The sequence below is a fragment of the Bombina bombina genome, unplaced genomic scaffold, assembly GCF_027579735.1.
Source record: "Bombina bombina isolate aBomBom1 unplaced genomic scaffold, aBomBom1.pri scaffold_627, whole genome shotgun sequence".
In the NCBI taxonomy this organism is placed as follows: Eukaryota; Metazoa; Chordata; class Amphibia; order Anura; family Bombinatoridae; genus Bombina; species Bombina bombina.
This window is the reverse complement of record NW_026512012.1, coordinates 2,822-22,442: the sequence shown is the minus strand read 5'-3', so window position 1 is coordinate 22,442 and position 19,621 is coordinate 2,822. Positions and strand designations below refer to the sequence as shown.

At 36.0% G+C, this 19,621-nt stretch overlaps 1 protein-coding gene across 1 annotated transcript in view; it reads left to right on the top strand.

The window, feature by feature from the left end:
* Positions 1-18,933, top strand: part of LOC128644091 (complement component C9) — a gene marked incomplete at its 3' end in the record, with an annotated part of 30,073 nt that extends 11,140 nt beyond the window's left edge. Inside the window, 4 exon segments of the mRNA XM_053696808.1 lie at positions 8,424-8,571; positions 10,017-10,155; positions 16,308-16,523; positions 18,693-18,933. Of these exon segments, the coding sequence (XP_053552783.1) occupies positions 8,424-8,571; positions 10,017-10,155; positions 16,308-16,523; positions 18,693-18,933 (744 nt within the window).
* Between the last annotated feature and the right edge of the window lie 688 nt (positions 18,934-19,621).

The following is a 19,621-nucleotide window of genomic DNA, read 5'->3' as shown; positions in this document are numbered from 1 at the left end:
TTTTTAATCTCACAAAAATTTGGTGTGTGTGTCTCAAATAATGCAATGTGCTTATATAAAAAAAATGTATATAAAACTAGAATCACATGCAAGTCACAATGCATATACTCTCCCCTGCAATTATGGAGAGCTTCATTACTTTCTAGTGTTTTCCCCAGGACCTTTTTAGCAGGTGCACCACCCAGCTGATTTTTTATTTAACCACCCGGCTAAAATTGTAGCCAATATTAAGCTAAAATTAGCTAATATTAAAAATATTCCATATTTATTGCACACATTATCATTAAATACATTTATGTTAAATTATGCAATTAATTTGTGCTTTGGATAGCAAAACACGATATAATATTAGAAAATATTACACTGCCCCAACCCGGCTACTTCATAATGCCACCCGGCTACTTTTATAATGCCACTGGCTACTTCATAATGCCACCCGGCTACTTCATAATGCCACCCGGCTGGCAACATTTTCTGCAGAGAACACTACTTTCAATGGGAGGCAGCTTGCTTTTTGCTAGGACTAGTTGGGGTAAAAAACAGGAAATCATTTAACAATATTTGAATACAACAGAGGTCTACTGGTAGGTAGGAGGTTCTGATCTACCTATTGGGCACACATAAGTCTCAGAATTAACTTTTTTTCTCACAAAAAATTATAAAAAGGGTACTCAGTTATAAGTAAAGATTACAAATGCTAACAATGTAAATACTTTATTGTGAAATAGTTTCCATTAAAGGTGGGGAAGTGCGCCATGAAATCACAGTAGAAATTTGGCTCTACAGATAGAGTAAAGTAAATTTAATCAGGGCCGGCCATTGAAATCAAATGTTTGAAGACCGCCCCCCCTGGCCTTGCCTCCACCCTGGCCACAGCCCCCCGGCCCCGCCTTTACCCCATCTTTCCTAGGGACACTTTTCTTCAGTAACAGACCTCCACACCCTCGTTAGGAGCAGTCCTGGGGCCACTTTTCTGCCGCCACAGGCCCCACACCCTTGAAGAAATGCACTATGCATGCGCACAAGGATCGCTTGGTGACCTCACTGACCAAGAATGTGACCCTACAGCCTGCCAGAAAAAGTCCTGACAGCCCATATATTTGATAATAGAAGTAAATTGGGAACTTTCTATTTTTAAATTGTATGTCCTATCCGAATAATGACAGAAACATTTATGGTTTTATGTACCTTTAATTTATTGACATAATATTCATAGCATAATCATCTATTATTCATAGGATTACTGAAGATCTGAATACAAAATTTATATTTTAAATGCATATAGGGCTAGATTACAAGTGGAGCACAAACATTTGCACCTGAGTGATAAGGGGTTAAATGTATATAGCGCTAGATTATGAGTGGAGCACAAACTTTTGCACCTGAGTGATAAGGGGTTAAATGCATATAGCGCTAGATTACGAGTGGAGCACAAGCGTTTGCACCCGAGTGATAAGGGGTTAAATGCATATAGCGCTAGATTACGAGTGGAGCACAAGCGTTTGCACCCGAGTGATAAGGGGTTAAATGCATATAGCGCTAGATTACGAGTGAAGCACAAGCGTTTGCACCCGAGTGATAAGGGGTTTATTGCGAGGGTTTGCACTCATTGGGCTTCCCGCTTGTATTACGAGTTGAAAGTTAACGCAAGCACATGAGCGCAATTGCAATTTACGCTAGAATGATTATCATGACTTCAGAGCTCTGGTTAATTCTTTGGTGAAACATAAAGTTGCACAAAACACATCAAAAGTACATTAGAAAAGTACAGTTATACTCATAATAACACCATCTAATACAAATTATTCAATAATAATATTGCACACAAAAGTTATAAAGGCTCAAAGATGTTATGGATATGTATGTATATGTATATATATATATATATATATATATATATATATATACACAGGTGGCCCTCGTTTTACAACGGTTCAATTTACACCGTTTCAGAATAACAACCTTTTTTTCCAGTCATGTGACTGCTATTGAAAAGCATTGAGAAGCAGTGCATTTATTAAAATAGCCAGTAGGTGGAGCTGTCCGCTTCTGTTGCAGCAAAGCCAAGCAAGCTGAAATTAATCAGTTTAACCAGACCTGAGCTATCGAGCAGATTTCAAAGGAACAAGATCTTCCTGTCTATAAATCAGTCCAAATTGAAATGCATAGAAAGAACTGTTTTCAGAAAAATGCAAGTGATGTCTGTATTGTGTGATTATTTTGTTAGGTTAATAATGCTGTTTAGCAAATGTTTTTGTTCATTTAACTTAGTTTAATTATATATTATGTGTTGTGTGATTATTTTATTAGGTTTATAATGCTGTTTAGCATTTAAAGTCTTCATTTCAAAGCTTTAAAAATAATGTATTAGGTGTTACTTATGCCAATTTTGAGAGGGGCCTGGAACCTATCTCCCTCACTTCCCATTGACTTACATTATAAACTGGGTTTCAATTTACAACGGTTTCGATTTACAACCATTCCGTCTGGAACCTAACCCCGGCGTAAACTGAGGGCTACCTGTATATATATATATATATATATATATATATATATATATATATATATACATATATATCAAACAAAAAAGTGGCACTCACAGGTCTTTTGAATACAAGTACAACGTACTTTAATATGAAACGTTTTCGGGGATCTAGTCCCCTTTCATCATATTAAAGTACGTTGTACTTGTATTCAAAAGACCTGTGAGTGCCACTTTTTTGTTTGCTATTCATTGATATCGTTGCACCCAGGCAGATGCCAGTAGGAGGGTCTTGCTGGAACTGAGTTGTTTATATATATATATATATATATACTGTATAACACCAAAAAAGATGGTTTGGGTTAAACCCCTTTGTCTGGCATCAAAGTATATATGGTTAAACATCTAGCTAAATAGTAAAATTAACAGGGACATGGCTTACATGTATAGTATCTAAATATGCAGAAAAGAAACACTCAATGCATCATATAAAACAGTATAATAGGTTAATCTTATAGGACTCAATGATTTTATTGCCACCTTAAACACAACAACATGAACGTTGACCCACTTTTATAGATTACTAGAATCTTTTAATGTTCACTAGATACTGGGAGACCAATAGTGTCAGTCTTGAATCAAAGGAAAACGTATTTCCCGATATTGTATTGCAGTCTCTGACAGGCCGATCACAATGGAACATGGGCATAAAACTTCCATTGAGTGGGAGATATATCAAGGCTATCTACTCACAGGGTTAGTTGCAACATATCAAAAGTTATTGATTTTAACAGTTTCTGCAGGAGGATGTTAACAAATCGGCTGATTGCTGTGTGATGCGACTTTATCACCGCCAATGTTTTACAGCTAGGAAAAAGTTATACGCTTACTTCACCAGGTGAGATATACCATATCGCCATCAAACATCACATAGAAACGCAGTTGAATTTTCTGCGCCTACCTTGATTGTAGTTTGTGTTATCCTCAGCAGCTTGCTTCTACACCCATACAGGGAACATACCGCTGCTCTGTCTTTAGCAGGTAGGACAAGTAGTGCTGTTATCCTCCTTCCGTGATTACTGTAATCCCGCAGTCAAATTATCTTCACTCTAAGTGAGAGTGCCTGAATCTCTGACCACTCATACCTGACTTTTAAAGCGTCATGTTTCTCCGCCCTTATGAATGAAACGATATTGTATCAAAGTGTCCGTTCATTATTCTTTTGTGTCTCTCAATTTACAGTGCATAAGGTGATTTCAATACTTATATATTATACAAATATAGCAACAGTTTATACAATAGAATCAATTTGTATCTATCTAAACATTAAACTAACTTATCCAGACTTTAGTATAGTTTTTTTCTATTCCAATATCTTTCAATATTAAATTCTAAAATAAAGTCTTAAAACTGCTCAAAACTAAATGGATTTGATCCAAAAGTATTTCATGTTGAATGAGATAGGATCTAGGAGTATTTCAGGGAGTATTATTTATTCATTATATACAGTTATTTACAAGTTTTAATTTTATTTATTTAAAGGAACGGAGCATAATTGATATCTTCATTCAGTCCATAGGGTTTTAATGCTTTTAGGTCAAAGATCCATCTGCATTCTTTCTGCAAAGGGAGTTTATCAAGATTACCACCTATTATAGAAAGATCTACCTTCTCTAAGCCTAAGAAGCGTAGTTCTTCCTCATTGCTATTATGTAATTTTTTTTAAATGCCTTGCTACACTGCTAGTTTTAATTTAATTAGAAATGTCCCTTTTATGTTCCTTGATCCATTCCTTTAGTTCCCTATAGCTTTTGCCCACGTAATACATGGGTCAATTGCATAGTACTATCTAATGCCCTCACTTCTGCAATTCATTTTATCTCTAATTTTGAAACTGTTCCCAAATTTATCAACAAAAAATCTCCCTTGTTGCATGTTACATTGCCTTCTCTTGCATTATATTTTTGTAACTAATTTGTTTTTTCAATTTTTGTGTAATGACCATGAACAAGTTTGTCCTTGAGATTGGGGGCTCTACGCGCTGACATTAGAGGTCTATCTCCTACAAAATTGATAATGTCTCTATCAATTGTCAATACTCTCCAGTGTTTTTCCAATATTGCTCTAATATCTTGCCATTTAGATTGAGATAAATCAAATTTTATTGTCACTGATAGTATCTTTACCTTTATACAATAATTTATCTCTGCCACTTTTAATTGCTGTTGTAAATGCTTGTTTGAGACAACTTTGAGGGTAGCCCCTAGCTGTAAATCTATTTCTTAATTTTTCAGCCTCTTGTTTGAACGTTATGGTTTCTGAACATTTCCTGCGGTGCCTTTGGGAATGTTTTTAATCAGGGAGGGTGGATAGTGACTATATACAATTTTATCGCCTTTGACAGATATTTTCAAATCCACTGTTATTTCAGTCTCACTGTATTCGTAAGTGAACTTTAAACTGAAATGATTAGTATTTAGATCTTTCATGAAATTATGTAATGATTGTGTTGTTCCCGACCAAAATACCAATATGCCATCTATGAGGCGAAGCCAAAACTTAATATTATTGCCTTGGCTTCCCCCATAGATGACATATTTCTCCCATTTGCCTAAATATAGGCAAGCATATGTAGGGGCACAGCAAGTTCCCATTGCTGTGGCCCTTATCTTCTGGTAGAACTTGCCATCAAGGGCTATATTTATTAAGCCCTTACGGCAGCAAGTTCTCACAAGAACTTGCTCGCCGCAATTTAACAAGCAGCGGTCACCAGACCGCTGCTTCCCTAAACTCTTCGCCACCTCTGAACTGGCGAAATTCAATCTCCTCGGTCGAGTCCGACCGAGGAGATTGACAGCTCCTGCCCGCGCGTGATTGGTTGTGCGCGGGCAGGGGGCAGGATTGCACGCGAGCGCAAAATTGCGCTCGTGTGCAATGTTAATTACCTACGGGTAATTTTGCCCCGCCACAGGCGAGCTGAGGCGTACAGGGGCGCGTATACGTGCCCCTGTACGCCTCAGCTATGATAAATCTAGCCCCAAATGTCTAGTAATTGTGTTTCAACACATATCTCAACAGTTTACTCACTAATTTGGTGTGTTTTGAAAATAATTGTCCTCTCTGTTATAAATAAAATTCAGATGCTGCAATGCCCTGTTCATGGGGTATTGATGAGTATAAAGACTTTTTTGGTGTTATCATAAATTGTATTCTCCCCCCGTGCCCTGATATGTATTTTAAATAATCAGGACATACGAATAAGTGGGTTTATGTGATAAATAGAGTGGTGCTAATCATCTTGGTAATTCAATTTGACTGCGATCCTCTAGTGGATCTTTCTCTAGATTGTGCACACCCTAAGTACAATTTGAATTAGCAGCTAAAATTAGCTAGCATTAGATAAAACTTGAATTGGTTTGTTAAGCTTAAATTTTGCGATCAACATAATGTTTAGATAGATACAAATTGATTCTATTGTATAAATTGTTGCTATATTTGTATAATATATAAGTACAGGTGGCCCTCGTTTTACAACGGTTCAATTTACACCGTTTTAGAATAACCACCTTTTTTTCCAGTCATGTGACTGCTATTGAAAAGCATTGAGAAGCAGTGCATTTATTAAAATAGCCAGTAGGTGGAGCTGTCCGCTTGTGTTGCAGCAAAGCCAAGCAAGCTGAAATTAATCAGTTTAACCAGACCTGAGCTATTGAGCAGATTTCAAAGGAACAAGATCTCCCTGTCTATAAATCAGTCCAAATTGAAATGCATAGAAAGAACTGTTTGAAGAAAAATGCAAGTGATGTCTGTATTGTGTGATTATTTTGTTAGGTTTATAATGCTGTTTAGCAAATGTTTTTGTTCATTTAACTTAGTTTAATTATATATTATGTGTTGTGTGATTATTTTATTAGGTTTATAATGCTGTTTAGCATTTAAAGTCTTCATTTCAAAGCTTTAAAAATAATGCATTAGGTGTTACTTATGACAATTTTGAGAGGGGCCTGGAACCTAACTCCCTCACTTCCCATTGACTTACATTATAAACTGGGTTTCAATTAACAACGGTTTCGATTTACAACCATTCCTTCTGGAACCTAACCCCGGCGTAAACTGAGGGCTACCTGTATTGAAATCACCTTATGCACTGCAAATTGAGAGATAGAAAAGAATAACAAATGGACACTTTGATAATTTCAAATTCAACTGCATTTCTATGCGTTGTTTGATGGCGATATGGTATATCTCACCTGGTGAGGGAGGCGTATAACTTTTTTTTAGCCGTAAAACCTTGGAGGTGATAAAGTCGCATCACACAGCACTCAGTCGATTTGTTAACATCCTCCTGCAGAAACTGTTAAAATCAGTAACTTTTGATATGTCGCAACTAACCCTGTGAGTAGATAGCCTTGATATATCTCCCACTCAACAGAACGTTTTATGCCCATGTTCCATTGTGATCTGTCTGTCAGAGACTGCAATACAATACCGGCAAATACGTTTTCCTTTGATTCAAGACTGACACTATTGGTCTCCGAGTATCTAATGAACATAAAAAGATCCTAGTCATCTAAAAAAGTGAGCCCACATTTGTGTTGTTGTATTTAAGGTGGCAATAAAGTATAATTGAGTCCTATAAGATTAACCGGATAAATGTTTTATATGATGGATTGGGTGTTTCTTTTCTGCATATTTAGATACTATACATGTAAGTACTGTCCCTGTTAATTTTACTATTTAGCTAGATGTTTAACCATACATACTTTGGTGCCGGACAAAGGGAACTATATGTGGGTTTAACCCACACCTCCTTATTTGGTGTTATCATAAATTGTATTCTCCCCCCGTGCACAGTGTGCCCTGATATGTATTTTAAATAATCAGAACATATGAATAAGTGGGTTTATGTGATAAATAGAGTGGTGCTTATCAGCTTGGTAACACTATATATATATATAAAACAGCTGTATACTGTATATATATATATATATATATATATATATATATATATATATATATATATATATATATATATATATATATATATATGTGTGTGTGCATTGGAGCCCTTTGCCATAGATGAAAACATGTAAAAGCATATTTAAACAATATTCATATTTAATTACGGTTTTAAAGGGACCTTAAAGTCATAATTAGACATTGATGATTCAGATAGAGAATACAATTTCAAACAACTTTTCAATTTACTTCTATTATTTAATTTGCTTCCTTCTCTTGTTATCCTTTGCTAAAAGGTTTATCTTGGCAAGCTCAGGAGCAGCAGAGAACCTAGTTTCTAGCTGTTGATTGGTGGCTGCATATATATATATATATATATATATATATATATATATATATATATATATATATATATATATATCGATTGTGATTGGCTCACCCATGTGTTCAGTTAGAAACTATTAGTGCATTGCTGCTCCTTCAACAAATGATACAAAGAGAATGAAATAAATTAGATAATAGAAGTAAATTAGAAAGTTCTTTAAAATTGTATTTTCTATCTGAATCATGAAAGAAAAAATGTGGGTTTCATGTCCCTTTAAACATGCTTAGACGAATTACTCTTGTGTTTAATGTCCCTTTAATGCAGAAGAGTCCAGCAATTTGCGTATAATGACCTTATTATTAAAGCATTTGTAACGTAATGGCTATTAATAGGATGTCACTATATACAACATGCAAATATGCAGATTGTTTCACACACGCATATACTTTTATACCTGGATTATGTTGTGGTTAGGGATTAGGAATCCTCACTACTTATCTAGGACAACATTTCTGTTGACCCACCACTGTAATTCATTTAATGATCATAGCTGAGCATCTAAATTGGGGATTGCTCTATCATTTGTAAATAGACAATGTATGTGATCAGAGTCAGACCAATACACAATTAAATCTTTTACCTTTTTTTTATTTAAAGGAAGATGCATAAAGAAGCGGTTAGTGTGTAATACTGACAATGACTGCGGAGACTTTTCAGATGAATTATGTGATGATCAAGAACCAAAACCAACTTGCCGTGGTGGAGACATAGAGCTGTCGGAGATAGGAAAAACTGCAGGAAATGGGTTTGTAAAGAACTGGCAAATTTACTTTCTGAAAGGACCACTCAATACAGTAGAATTGCATAATCAACAAGTGCATAATAAAAAGACAATGATTTAACACACAGGGGCCGAATTATTAAGCACCGTATGGTGCCTAATACATCTGTTTCTGCGTGAGGCTTCACGCTCGCCGGAAACAGCAGCTAAGAAGCAGCGGTCTTAAGACCGCTACTCCTTAACTGGTCCGCCACCTCTGAGAGGCGGACATTTATCAACCTAATTAGATACGGGTTTATTGACACCCCCTGCTAGCTGCCGCTGAGTGGATCATGTCGGACAGACATATGATAAATCGGCTCCTACTCTGAATTAGCAGATGTTTTTCTGACAAATTTATTTTTTCTCCCATTTTCCGGCCCCCTGTATCATGTGACAGACATCAGCCAATCACAGACTCCCTGTGAGCCTCTGCACATGTTCAGTAGGATCTTGTTCCCCAGAAAGTGTGTATATAAATAGACTGTGAACAATTTGACAATGGAAGTAAATTGGAAAGTGTCTTAAAACTGCATGCTCTATCTGAATCATAAAAGTTTATTTTGACTTGAGAGTGCCTTGAAGTAAACATTTCATTACTCTCAGAAAGTGTCCTGATACTATGTGAAAAATCTATATTTCTCTGTTGCTACCTATTCTGCCCACTTCTATCAGCCTGTCCAATCATTGTGGGGCTGCAGTTGAATTTATTTGTATTTGACAAATCCTTTTTTTTTTCAATCATAGATTATGTATATGCTTTTTAGGTAGCTGTCTAGGGGTGACTTTACCTAGAGGGGCGCCTTATGAGTAGATGAGTTTGTAGACATGGACCCAGGATGAGCAATTTTTGTGAATAATTTGTGTAAAATATCAGACCTAGACCACATTAATCTGTTTTAAACATAACTATAAATGCTTTGCAAAATATTTGCTCCTTAATGAGTTATTTCAAATATTTCCAGGGAATGTTTAGGATGGGAAAAGATCAGGAGCTTCAGCCCATGGGTAAATTTAACACCAAAACGTCACCATATTTTGAAGCCCAACCCACCATATGTACTTCTTGCAAACTTAGCAGTGTTTTGACCCTTCTTGGCCACCATTATACACTTATCCATGGTTTTATCTGCTTACAAACAGCACTGATTGAATCAAGGGTTTACCAGTACAATACTTACATTTGGGACTTTGCAGGTTAAAGGGACGTTGTATTCAAAACTGTTCTATCATGAAAGTAGCACGAAGTGCAACTGATATTTAATGGTTGGTCACTGGCTGACAGGGACAGCTCCCACAGAAAGTATTCAGCACATGACTATTCCATTTCTCAAAAACCAAAGAACTTTAATACATATTGAAATACTGTGTGTTGTAGCCTTTAAAACATTGTGAATTTTAATTAATATAGAACTTTGTTCTTTTTCTAGATTGAATATCTTGGGTATGGACACTAGGAGTAACCCTTTTGACAATGAATATTTTAATGGACTTTGTGACAGAGTTCGAGATGGTAACACAAGACTTTATTACCGAAAGCCATGGAACGTTGCGTCTCTTGTTTATCAGGTAAGACATTAAAATCAGCACAAACAGCACTGTAATATCAAACACTTTATTTTTGTGGAACACAAAAAAGTCACTTTTCAATGGTCTATTTTTTTATGAATAATTGTCAGAGTTTATGATCAGCTCTTCAAAATCGGTAATTACCAAGTTATTTATAAAAACGTGTGGCTTGATATTCAAATTTTTTGATTGGTGTTCTGGCTGACTACAGAGGAGACTAAATGACACCAAAACAAAAACGGTGCGCCATGTGGTTGTTTAGAAAATGGATATAGATTTATAAAAAAGCAATGCTTTGTATCTAAAAAAAAATACTTTGTTTATAAAAACAAATGAACAGTAAACTGCAAAACAAGATCATAATAATATTAATATATATTGACAACATAAAGTGATTTTTAGTGATAATGACCACAGTTGCCTTAAATTTGTATATGATATCTGTTAGAAATGTGCGTTCATTTTCAGACAAATTTGAAAGTTTTTTGATACTCATTGAATAAATGTCCCATTACTGAAAAATGAACAAATGCTTGTGATAAATTCTTTTGTTGATTTATGGTTAAACCATAGCCATGCCCATTTATGGATTGCATAGCCCCGCCCACTCCAATCCACCTCAAAGCAAGCACATAAAATACTAGTAGTATAATATAGCCATACTGATTGCTTAAAGGGATAGGAAAAATTATACTTTCATGATTCAGACAGAACATGTCATTTTTAAAGTCACTTTTATTATCAAACTTAATTTGTTCTCTTAGGTACTTTTGTTGAAAATAATATGTGCATATCCTCAGCAGCACCAAGGCACTGCTAGGTGCTAGCTGTTGATTGGTGGCCACACAAATTTGTCTTTTGTCATTGGCTCACCAGATGTGTTCAGGTAGCTCACAGTAGTACATTGCTGCAACAGAGATAACTTTATGCGTTTTATCCCTTTACATCAGGGGGAACGCATGGGAACGGAGTTCCTGTACTATTTTTGCAGGAGGAACTAAGTTCTCTCTGGACAGAGAACAGAAACACTTCAATAAACACTGCTGATGCTGGTGGGAGGAGCTGGACCACAGTCTGGTTAGAGGGATAGTAAGATCCTCTAGTAATGGGCAGTAACACTTCCTATAATACACTAAATGTAAGATTGTCAGCGGTCCTGCTGTGTTATGACCCCTGTTATTATCTTTATTATCTTTTATTACACATGGAGCTTACATTTCTGTGTGGCTTGCTCTGGGGTTATTTAGCTCCCCTCAGCAGAAATAGAACTATTGCACCTTAAGTGGGTGAGACTGTGACAGAGGAGGATTCTCAACCTCAAAGGCAACCATTCAATGCTTCACTGGATTTAATTTGCTTTCATTAACCAAAGTCTATAGATTATATACATATAAATACTGTGTGTGTAAGTGTTAGTGTATATATATATATATATGAATGAAACAAAATTAATTGTGAGGGAGGGTGGAAGTCTTGGTGAGTTCCCACACTTTTTTTGCAGGACTTAACCCCTGCTTTACATGGTTTAAACACATAGTTATATGCAGGGAACAGCACATAATAAATGTTCTAACATATAAGAGCATTTTCTTTTTGCACTGTTAAATCAGCAAGTTTCTCATCTCCTCTCTTAGGGTCTGAATTATCAAGCTCTGAATCTGTATCATGTTCGCTCGCACTTTCATAAATCAGCCCCTCACTCTCAAGCACATAACTGGCATAGGAAGAATAACTTTACAGCAAGTAACAAAATAAGCAAGAAAGGGTTAAATTATTAACCCCTTTAACATCTGTATAGGATGACACTACAAAGAACTCAATTTAATTTATAAAGATGCTACACAGCCTGAAATTAGACAGATATTACCACATTATGTTTAACCTGCTAACTGCTGTGTTGGGGCTGCTGGAATAGAAAATAATATATGTAGATATACTGAGGATTTGTTTTTTTATGTTGTACCTGTGCTAAGACACTATTGAAAGTTTCACAAGTAGGTGGCATTTTATGAGGTAAATAGTAATTTCTGATCTTTGCTGCTGCAATGATTGTGGGCAGTGGGTTAATAGACACAGAAATGCCCCAGTATATTTTTTGTATGATCTGTGAATTCCAGGCTCAACACATGAAGAGCCTGATGTCTTAAACCCCTGCTAATAAAAGGCAATTACAAATTGTGCAATATTATACTTCCTCACACATTGCATTCTAGTCTACCCATCCTGATATTATTATTATCATTATTATTATTATTAATAATATTCTTTATTTATAAAGAGCCAACATATTTCATGGCTCTCCTTACCTGACTACACTTCAAGAGATATGAAACCCAACATTTTTCTTTCATGATTCAGACAAAACTTACATACATATATAAGATTAGAGGCAATGAAGTAAAATCATAAGCCACAGCGCCCTCTGTAGTAGGAGTACTGCACTGTACACATAATTGCCTAAATACAGACTAAATAGACCAAGAGACACACTTAAAAGTAAGGGCCAGGAAGCAAAAATGGGACTATCCTCGGAAAAACGGGACAGTTGGCAACTTTGCATTTAGATTGGAAAGGCATTGAAAGTTCACATTTTTACAATTCAATAAGGATCTAGCAATGCCCTTGTTAGTTGATTGATTCGGTTAGTATATAAGCTTTACTTTTTTTCTTGGCCTGTCCTGACCCAATTTAAAAAAAATGAAATAAATAAAAGTATGTTTTTTTATTTTTGTATTGTTGCTGGCTTGTAGCAGTATCCCTAGTTACTTTATTTAAGTTTAAGCTGATGTCCAAACAGACAATTACTCAAATGAATTATGCTCTTTTGCAAAGCAAATATAAGCATTAAAATTGGAAAGTTCATCTTTTAAATGAGATCATATACTAAGGTGAATATCAGTGTTTACAATGGTTATAGGGCTCCATTTACCAAGCAGCGATTGCTGTTTCGGAGGCCCATAGTTTTAGGCTTGCGTGAAACAATAATTAGGTAGCAGCGGTCTTAAGACAGCTGGTCCTTAACCTCTTTGCCATCTAAAAGCCCCTGGGATTGGCTGCAAGCGAGCAGGAGATGGCATTGCACAAGCGTTGCTGGTTTAATGCTTGTGCAATATTAAAGGCGGACAGCATAAGCATGTATCTATATACAAAATCTAAACACGATCAACATTAGTTCTGAATAAAGACAAAAAAGTCCAATATAGAATATTATCAGTAAGAAAGCACAGCACTAAGGTTGCCTTTATTATACATTATGGCCTTGGAATCTGCTCTATTACTGTTTGTACTCTCAAAATATAGTGATAATAATACAAGCAAATATGTTTTTTATGGCCAAATGTTACAGAGAAACATTATATATTGATGTGGAGCAAAATGTGTCTTTTTTCAAACTATAATTTAGTTGTATTACATATTTAAGAACAATTAAGATATATTAAAGGGACATATGTAAAAATTAAACTTTCTTGGCTTTGATGGAGCATACGATTTTAAGAGACTTTTCCATTTACTTTTATTATTAAATGTATTTATGCACATTTTATCCTTGTTGAAAGGTATAACTAGGTAGGCTCAGGCGCAGACATGCACTACTGAAAGCTAGCTGCTGATTGGTGGCTGCACACAAATGTCTCTTGTTACTAGTTCAGCAGATGTGTTCAGCTAAGTAGCCATAGTGATTTGCTTCTTTGGAGCTGATTTGTGTTTAATCTGTTAATTATAATAATTATTACATTTCCTATTTACACTTTTTTTGTTTATCATGAAATATAATTGGTCATCATATATCATTATTTGTGACTTCCTTTTTTATCATGGAGTGTTTAGAATATGTTAAGTCTTTTATCAATGTATGATACAACTGTAAAATTATTACTACCCTGTTAAGCTATTGGAGTTATTTCATGACGCCCATATGTTATTAATCAATTATTTTGTCAAGTTAATGAACTGCAGCCTCTCACATTTAGCCTAATCACAGTGTTATTTAAGTCTCAATGAGACACTGTGTAAGCATCTACGATTAAGGCATACTAGCCGAAACGCGTCAGGTGTAAGGCTGACAGCACTGCTTGTCGTGCAGTTTTTATTCAACTTTCACTGTTATTCCTAATGGAAGTGTAATAAAGGTTTTTTACCTTGCCTGGAGGCCCGCTGGTTTTTCTTTATGTTTTGGATTCCTTTTTTATCACCCAAATGTTCTAAATATAACTATTTTGTTTGGCAAAAATGATCTGAAGCCTATTCAATTACACATTATGCAGCAGTATATAAAATGTGCTTGTACCAATTCCCCTCCTACTACAGTTTAGATTTGATTAATATATATTAACTGACAAGACAAGAAGATCCTAAGAGAAATATTTGATTCCAGATGACAACTCTTATCAGCATTTCACCCCAAAGAATACTTCATTAAAAGGACATTCTAGTCTTGGTTGCCCCCATATTGAATTAGCTTTTACTGTATATCCATTTTTAAACTGCTTGCCTGATTCCTTTAACCTATATCGTCATTAGTTGCTTTGTTACTCAGCACAGTGCAGACATTTCCGATACAAGTTAAAATTAAAATAGCTACCGGATTGAAGGAGTTTAGTTGAGATTATTTCTCTGTCTGCTGTAGTACTCACTTTATATACTTTATCGATATAGATATAACTTTAATGGATTTCTCAGGCTTTTGTTTTTAAATCACGTTGCTGGTATGAATGGTTCTGTGTTTAAATAAAGATTTTCTACATATTATCCCTACTGATACCTTTATAGTACAGTAATCACTAACTTGTTTACCTAGGGGTGAGCAAATCTTTTTCAGTTGTATGCTCTTTTGACAATTATACAATAATTGTCTTCCTCCTTTGCACACACCCTGGGGCATAAAAGCTTGTAACTACTACAACCAATAGCTTATATTCCTAATTAATTAATTACAGGGCTTTTCATGCAGATTATCTTATCGTTCTTTCCCCCATCTTTTGTTTCTTTTTTTTTTACGTATTCCTGTTTGCAGCAACTTTTCTTCAGATACGTGCAGTGTAACCCTGAAACCATGAAGTGTACTTAGGGCTAGATTACAAGTGGAGCGCTAAATTATCTCGCGCCTGCAAACGGGCAAATTTGTCAGCCATAAGTAGCAATTAGTGCTTATAAAATTAACCAGAGATCAGATCTCTAGTTAATTTGATTAATGTGCCCTAAATTGCCCTAAAATACAGTCTAGCATATTTTATTAAAAAAATTAAAGATAGCAGCATCTTTATTTTTAAATAAGATTACTGCACTAGGCAGTATTTTGGGGCTAAAGCTGGTGGGAGTGGGGTGTTAGAAAAAAAAATGCACTGAAAAGTGCCTTTACATTGCGGTCTATGGGAACTGTGTGTTCCCTGTAAATATATATGTATATGCTTAAATACATATATATTTATGTCTTAATATTGCTGTGAACTTGTAATACCAGTGCACATTAGCGGTCGCTGGTATTACACAGTGCAAATATTGCTCCACTTGTAATCTGGCTCATAGAGGCCCATTTATCAAGTTTTGGATGGAGCATGAGGGCCCGTGTTTCTGGCGAGTCTTCAGACTCGCCAGAAACAGCAGTTATGAAGCAGCGGTCTAAAGACCGCTGCTCCATAACGCTGTCTGCCTGCTCTGAGCAGGAGGACAGAGATCACCGGAATTCAACCCGATCGAGTACGATCAGGTTGATTGACACCTCCCTGCTGGCAGCCGATTGGCCGCGAGTCTGCAGGGGGCGGTGTAGCACCAACAGCTCACAAGAGCTGCTGGTGCAATGCTGAATACGGAGAGCGTATTGCTCTCCACATTCAGCGAGGTATATCGGACCTGATCCGCAGTGTCGGATCAGGTCCAACATACCTTTGATAAATATCTCCCATAGTGTTTAAAATCAATGGGACCTTTTTAAATAGATTCCACAATTAGCTTCTCTATAGGAATGTGATGAGGTTTTTAAAAAAATATTACAAATTGTGCTTTTTACATATATTTGTATATGTTTGTGTTGCTGTAACTATCACTTTTAACAACCTTTTATAAAATACTTAATGAAAATATTACAAATATGTATTTTTAGTTTTCTGTTAGTAAAATGTTATATTTCTATCCATACAATTTTTTTTTTTTAGACTCGAGCAGATAAAAGTTTTACAACTGAAACATTTGAAGATTCTGTTCAATTGATATCAAAAATGGTTGAGGAAAATACGAACACTTTTGGATTATCTCTATCTTTAAAATATACCCCTACGGAATTAAATGATACCACAATTACTGGAGGATTGGGAATAACAAGCAAGAAAACCGAACGCTTAGAAAATATCAAGAAATACATCAACGCAAAGGTATTGGAACACTCAAGTTGTTTCATTCTCTTTCCAGTGTTTAGCTGTTGAGTTGCTGAGTGACTTCTTTTTATTATTATATATGTGTATCTAGCCTAAGGCGCCACAATGTAGCTCTTCAGTGTTCAGTGCCTCATTCCAATCTAAACAATTTGATCCATGGAATAATTTCTTAGTAATTTCAACTTTTCAAGTTATAAGTGTAATATTCTTCTTCAAATATGTATGGGTAAGGACAAATCCAGGAATATGTTGGCACAATGACATGTCTAGCTAAAGCATTTATAGTTTAAAACAGTGATGGCCAATTCCTAACACACGGGGGCCACAGATCAATATTTAAGAAGCCTCAAGTCCAAAATAAACTTTCATGATTCAGATAGGGCATATAATTTTAAAAAACTTTCCAATTAACTTTTATCACCAATTTTGCTTTGTTCTCTTGTTATTGTTACTGGAAATCTAAACCTAGGAGGCTCATATGCTAATTTCTTAGACCTTGAAGGCCACCTCTAATATGAATGCATTTTGACAGTTTTTCACCACTGGGGGGGCATTAGTTCATGTGTGTCATATAGATAACATTGAGCTCACGCACGTGAAGTTACCTAGGAGTCAGCACTGATTGACTAAAATGCAAGTCTTTCAAAAGAACTGAAATAAGGGGGCAATTTGCAGAGGCTTAGATACAAGGAGGCCTATGTATCAAAGGTCTTGCAGACCTGATCCGACAGTGTGGATCAGGTCTGCAAGACCTCACTGAATGCAGAGAGAAATACGCTCTCCGTATTCAGAGCAGGCGGACAGGGTTATGGAGCAGCGGTCTTTAGACCACTGCTTCATAACTGCTCTTTCTGGCGAGTCTGAAGACTCGCCAGAAACATGGGCCCACAAGCTCCATACGGAGCTTGATAAATGGGCCTCAAGGTAATTACGGAGGTAAAACGTGTATTATTATAACTGGTTGGTTATGCAAAACTGGGGGATAGGTAATTAAGGGATTATCTATCTTTTTAAACAACACCAATCGGGTGTTGACTGTCCCTTTAAGGGCCACATATAAATATATGGTTATTAACCTTTTAACTGCAGATAACAACACATACGTCCGTTACATAATACACAGAGGGGAAATGCTGTAGTTGAATGACTCCAATCTGTGAGCATTCAGTCAGCCGGAGGTAGAGGTCATGTGATCAGTGCAGCGATAGTGGAACAAGCAGTGAGAATAGAAAGTATCAAAATGCGCCAAAAAATGATTATGCCACACACGCTTTTCTTAATATAGGCGAGATCTCCCAACCTGATCTCTAAGAGATAAGAAAGAAATTTGCCACAAGAGAAGCGCTACACTCCCTGTTGAGGTGGGTGTTGCTTAAAGGGACATTATACACTCATTTTTTCTTTGCATAAATGTTTTGTAGATAATCTATTTATATAGCCCATAAAGTTTTTTTTTTTAATTAATGTATAGTTTTGTTTATTTTTAAATAACATTGCTCTGATTTTCAGACTCCTAACCAAGCCCCAAAGTTTTATGTGAATACGCTCGACTACCTACTCCAGCTTGCTCCTGTTTGTGTAAAGGGTCTTTTCATATGCAAAAGAAGGGGGAGGGGGGAGTGTCTTATTTGCCACTTGCAGTGGGCTTTCCAGCTACCTTTTCAACAGAGCCAAAGTGACAGCTTCTAAGTAAGTTTTTAAACAGTTTTATACTGGATTTTTATATCAGTATCTGTGCATATTATTCTTTATAGTAGTGTCTATTACATGCAGTTATATGAAAATGAGTGTATACTGTCCCTTTAAGGTGAGCCGTGTATCTTATGTATTGTAAGCACACCGTTGACAGGCATGTGATCATGGAGACGCTTGCAGAAATTGTATGGTCTTGTGTCTGTGAGACTTGCGCTGCCCCAGCCCAGGAAGTGGGTGCTGTACAGGGCGTAACAGTGGAAAATGTCTGCCATTAAGGGGTTACCTAGGAATTAGTTTGCACGTACATTTTACAGAACACAGCATACTGCCATAGGATGCAGTGACTTCTATTCCCTGGTTGCATCTGCTCTGAGTGCTGGTGATATCTGCTAGTGTAATGTACTATTAGAGCACAGTATACATATTTCATAGCAATTGAGACATATGATAACTGTTTTTTATCTTCCCCAGAACAAAATATTTATGAAAGTGTCCGGATCTGTACAGTTGGGAACATTTCATTTGAGGAGCCGAGGTGCAATGCTATCAAGTACTTTCCTTGAGGATATAGCATTTCTTCCAACTACTTATGATAAAGGGGTATATTATGAATTTTTGGAGACCTACGGAACCCATTATACACTTTCTGGAACAGTGGGAGGAAAATATGAACTTGTTTATGTATTGGACTCTCACAAAATTAAAACTGAAGGTAATAAATTATAGTATTAGATGAATTGGAAAAAAAACATCCCTTTGTGTTAAATTAAATCGATATTTTTGCTTATTGACAAAACAACCAATTTAAATGAGCTAGCAGAAAGAGCAGCCATCCTTATCCATTTCTCTATACACAAATGCCTCCTTAGCATGAGCCTTTGTGTATAGTCAAAGAGATAAGATAAGGGCCCGATCAGCTAATGTTCTCCACACTGGAGAGATGATTTAAGAAGTCGCGTTAGTACTATGAGTACCCTCAAATAATTTTAGAATGGCAAATTGTGCCTTGTGAGCTGTTAATCTAGGCTTCTATATGTCAAGGAGAGGAACCTACATTACAATATAATGCACAAAAAGATTTTGTGTAATTTCTCTCCATGCTGAGGAGTTTTTGATCATCAGGCCCTTAGAAAGAGCAACTGAAAAGTAACATTTTAATACCCCTACTGGGCTTCTGCTAAGTCTTGTTTACATAGCTTTTCTTTAGATAATACAAAGTATTCTCATTTTAAGCGTAGGCAAAATCAGCTATTTTAAATGACAAAATAAAGGTAACCAAGTTGCTTCTAAACCATTTAATACACTCCAGCAGGTAAAATAGATCATAGGGAACACATTAAAAGAAGGGTACTTTACAGTGCGATGTCCATTTAAATATATAGTTACAAACACTGCTGCCA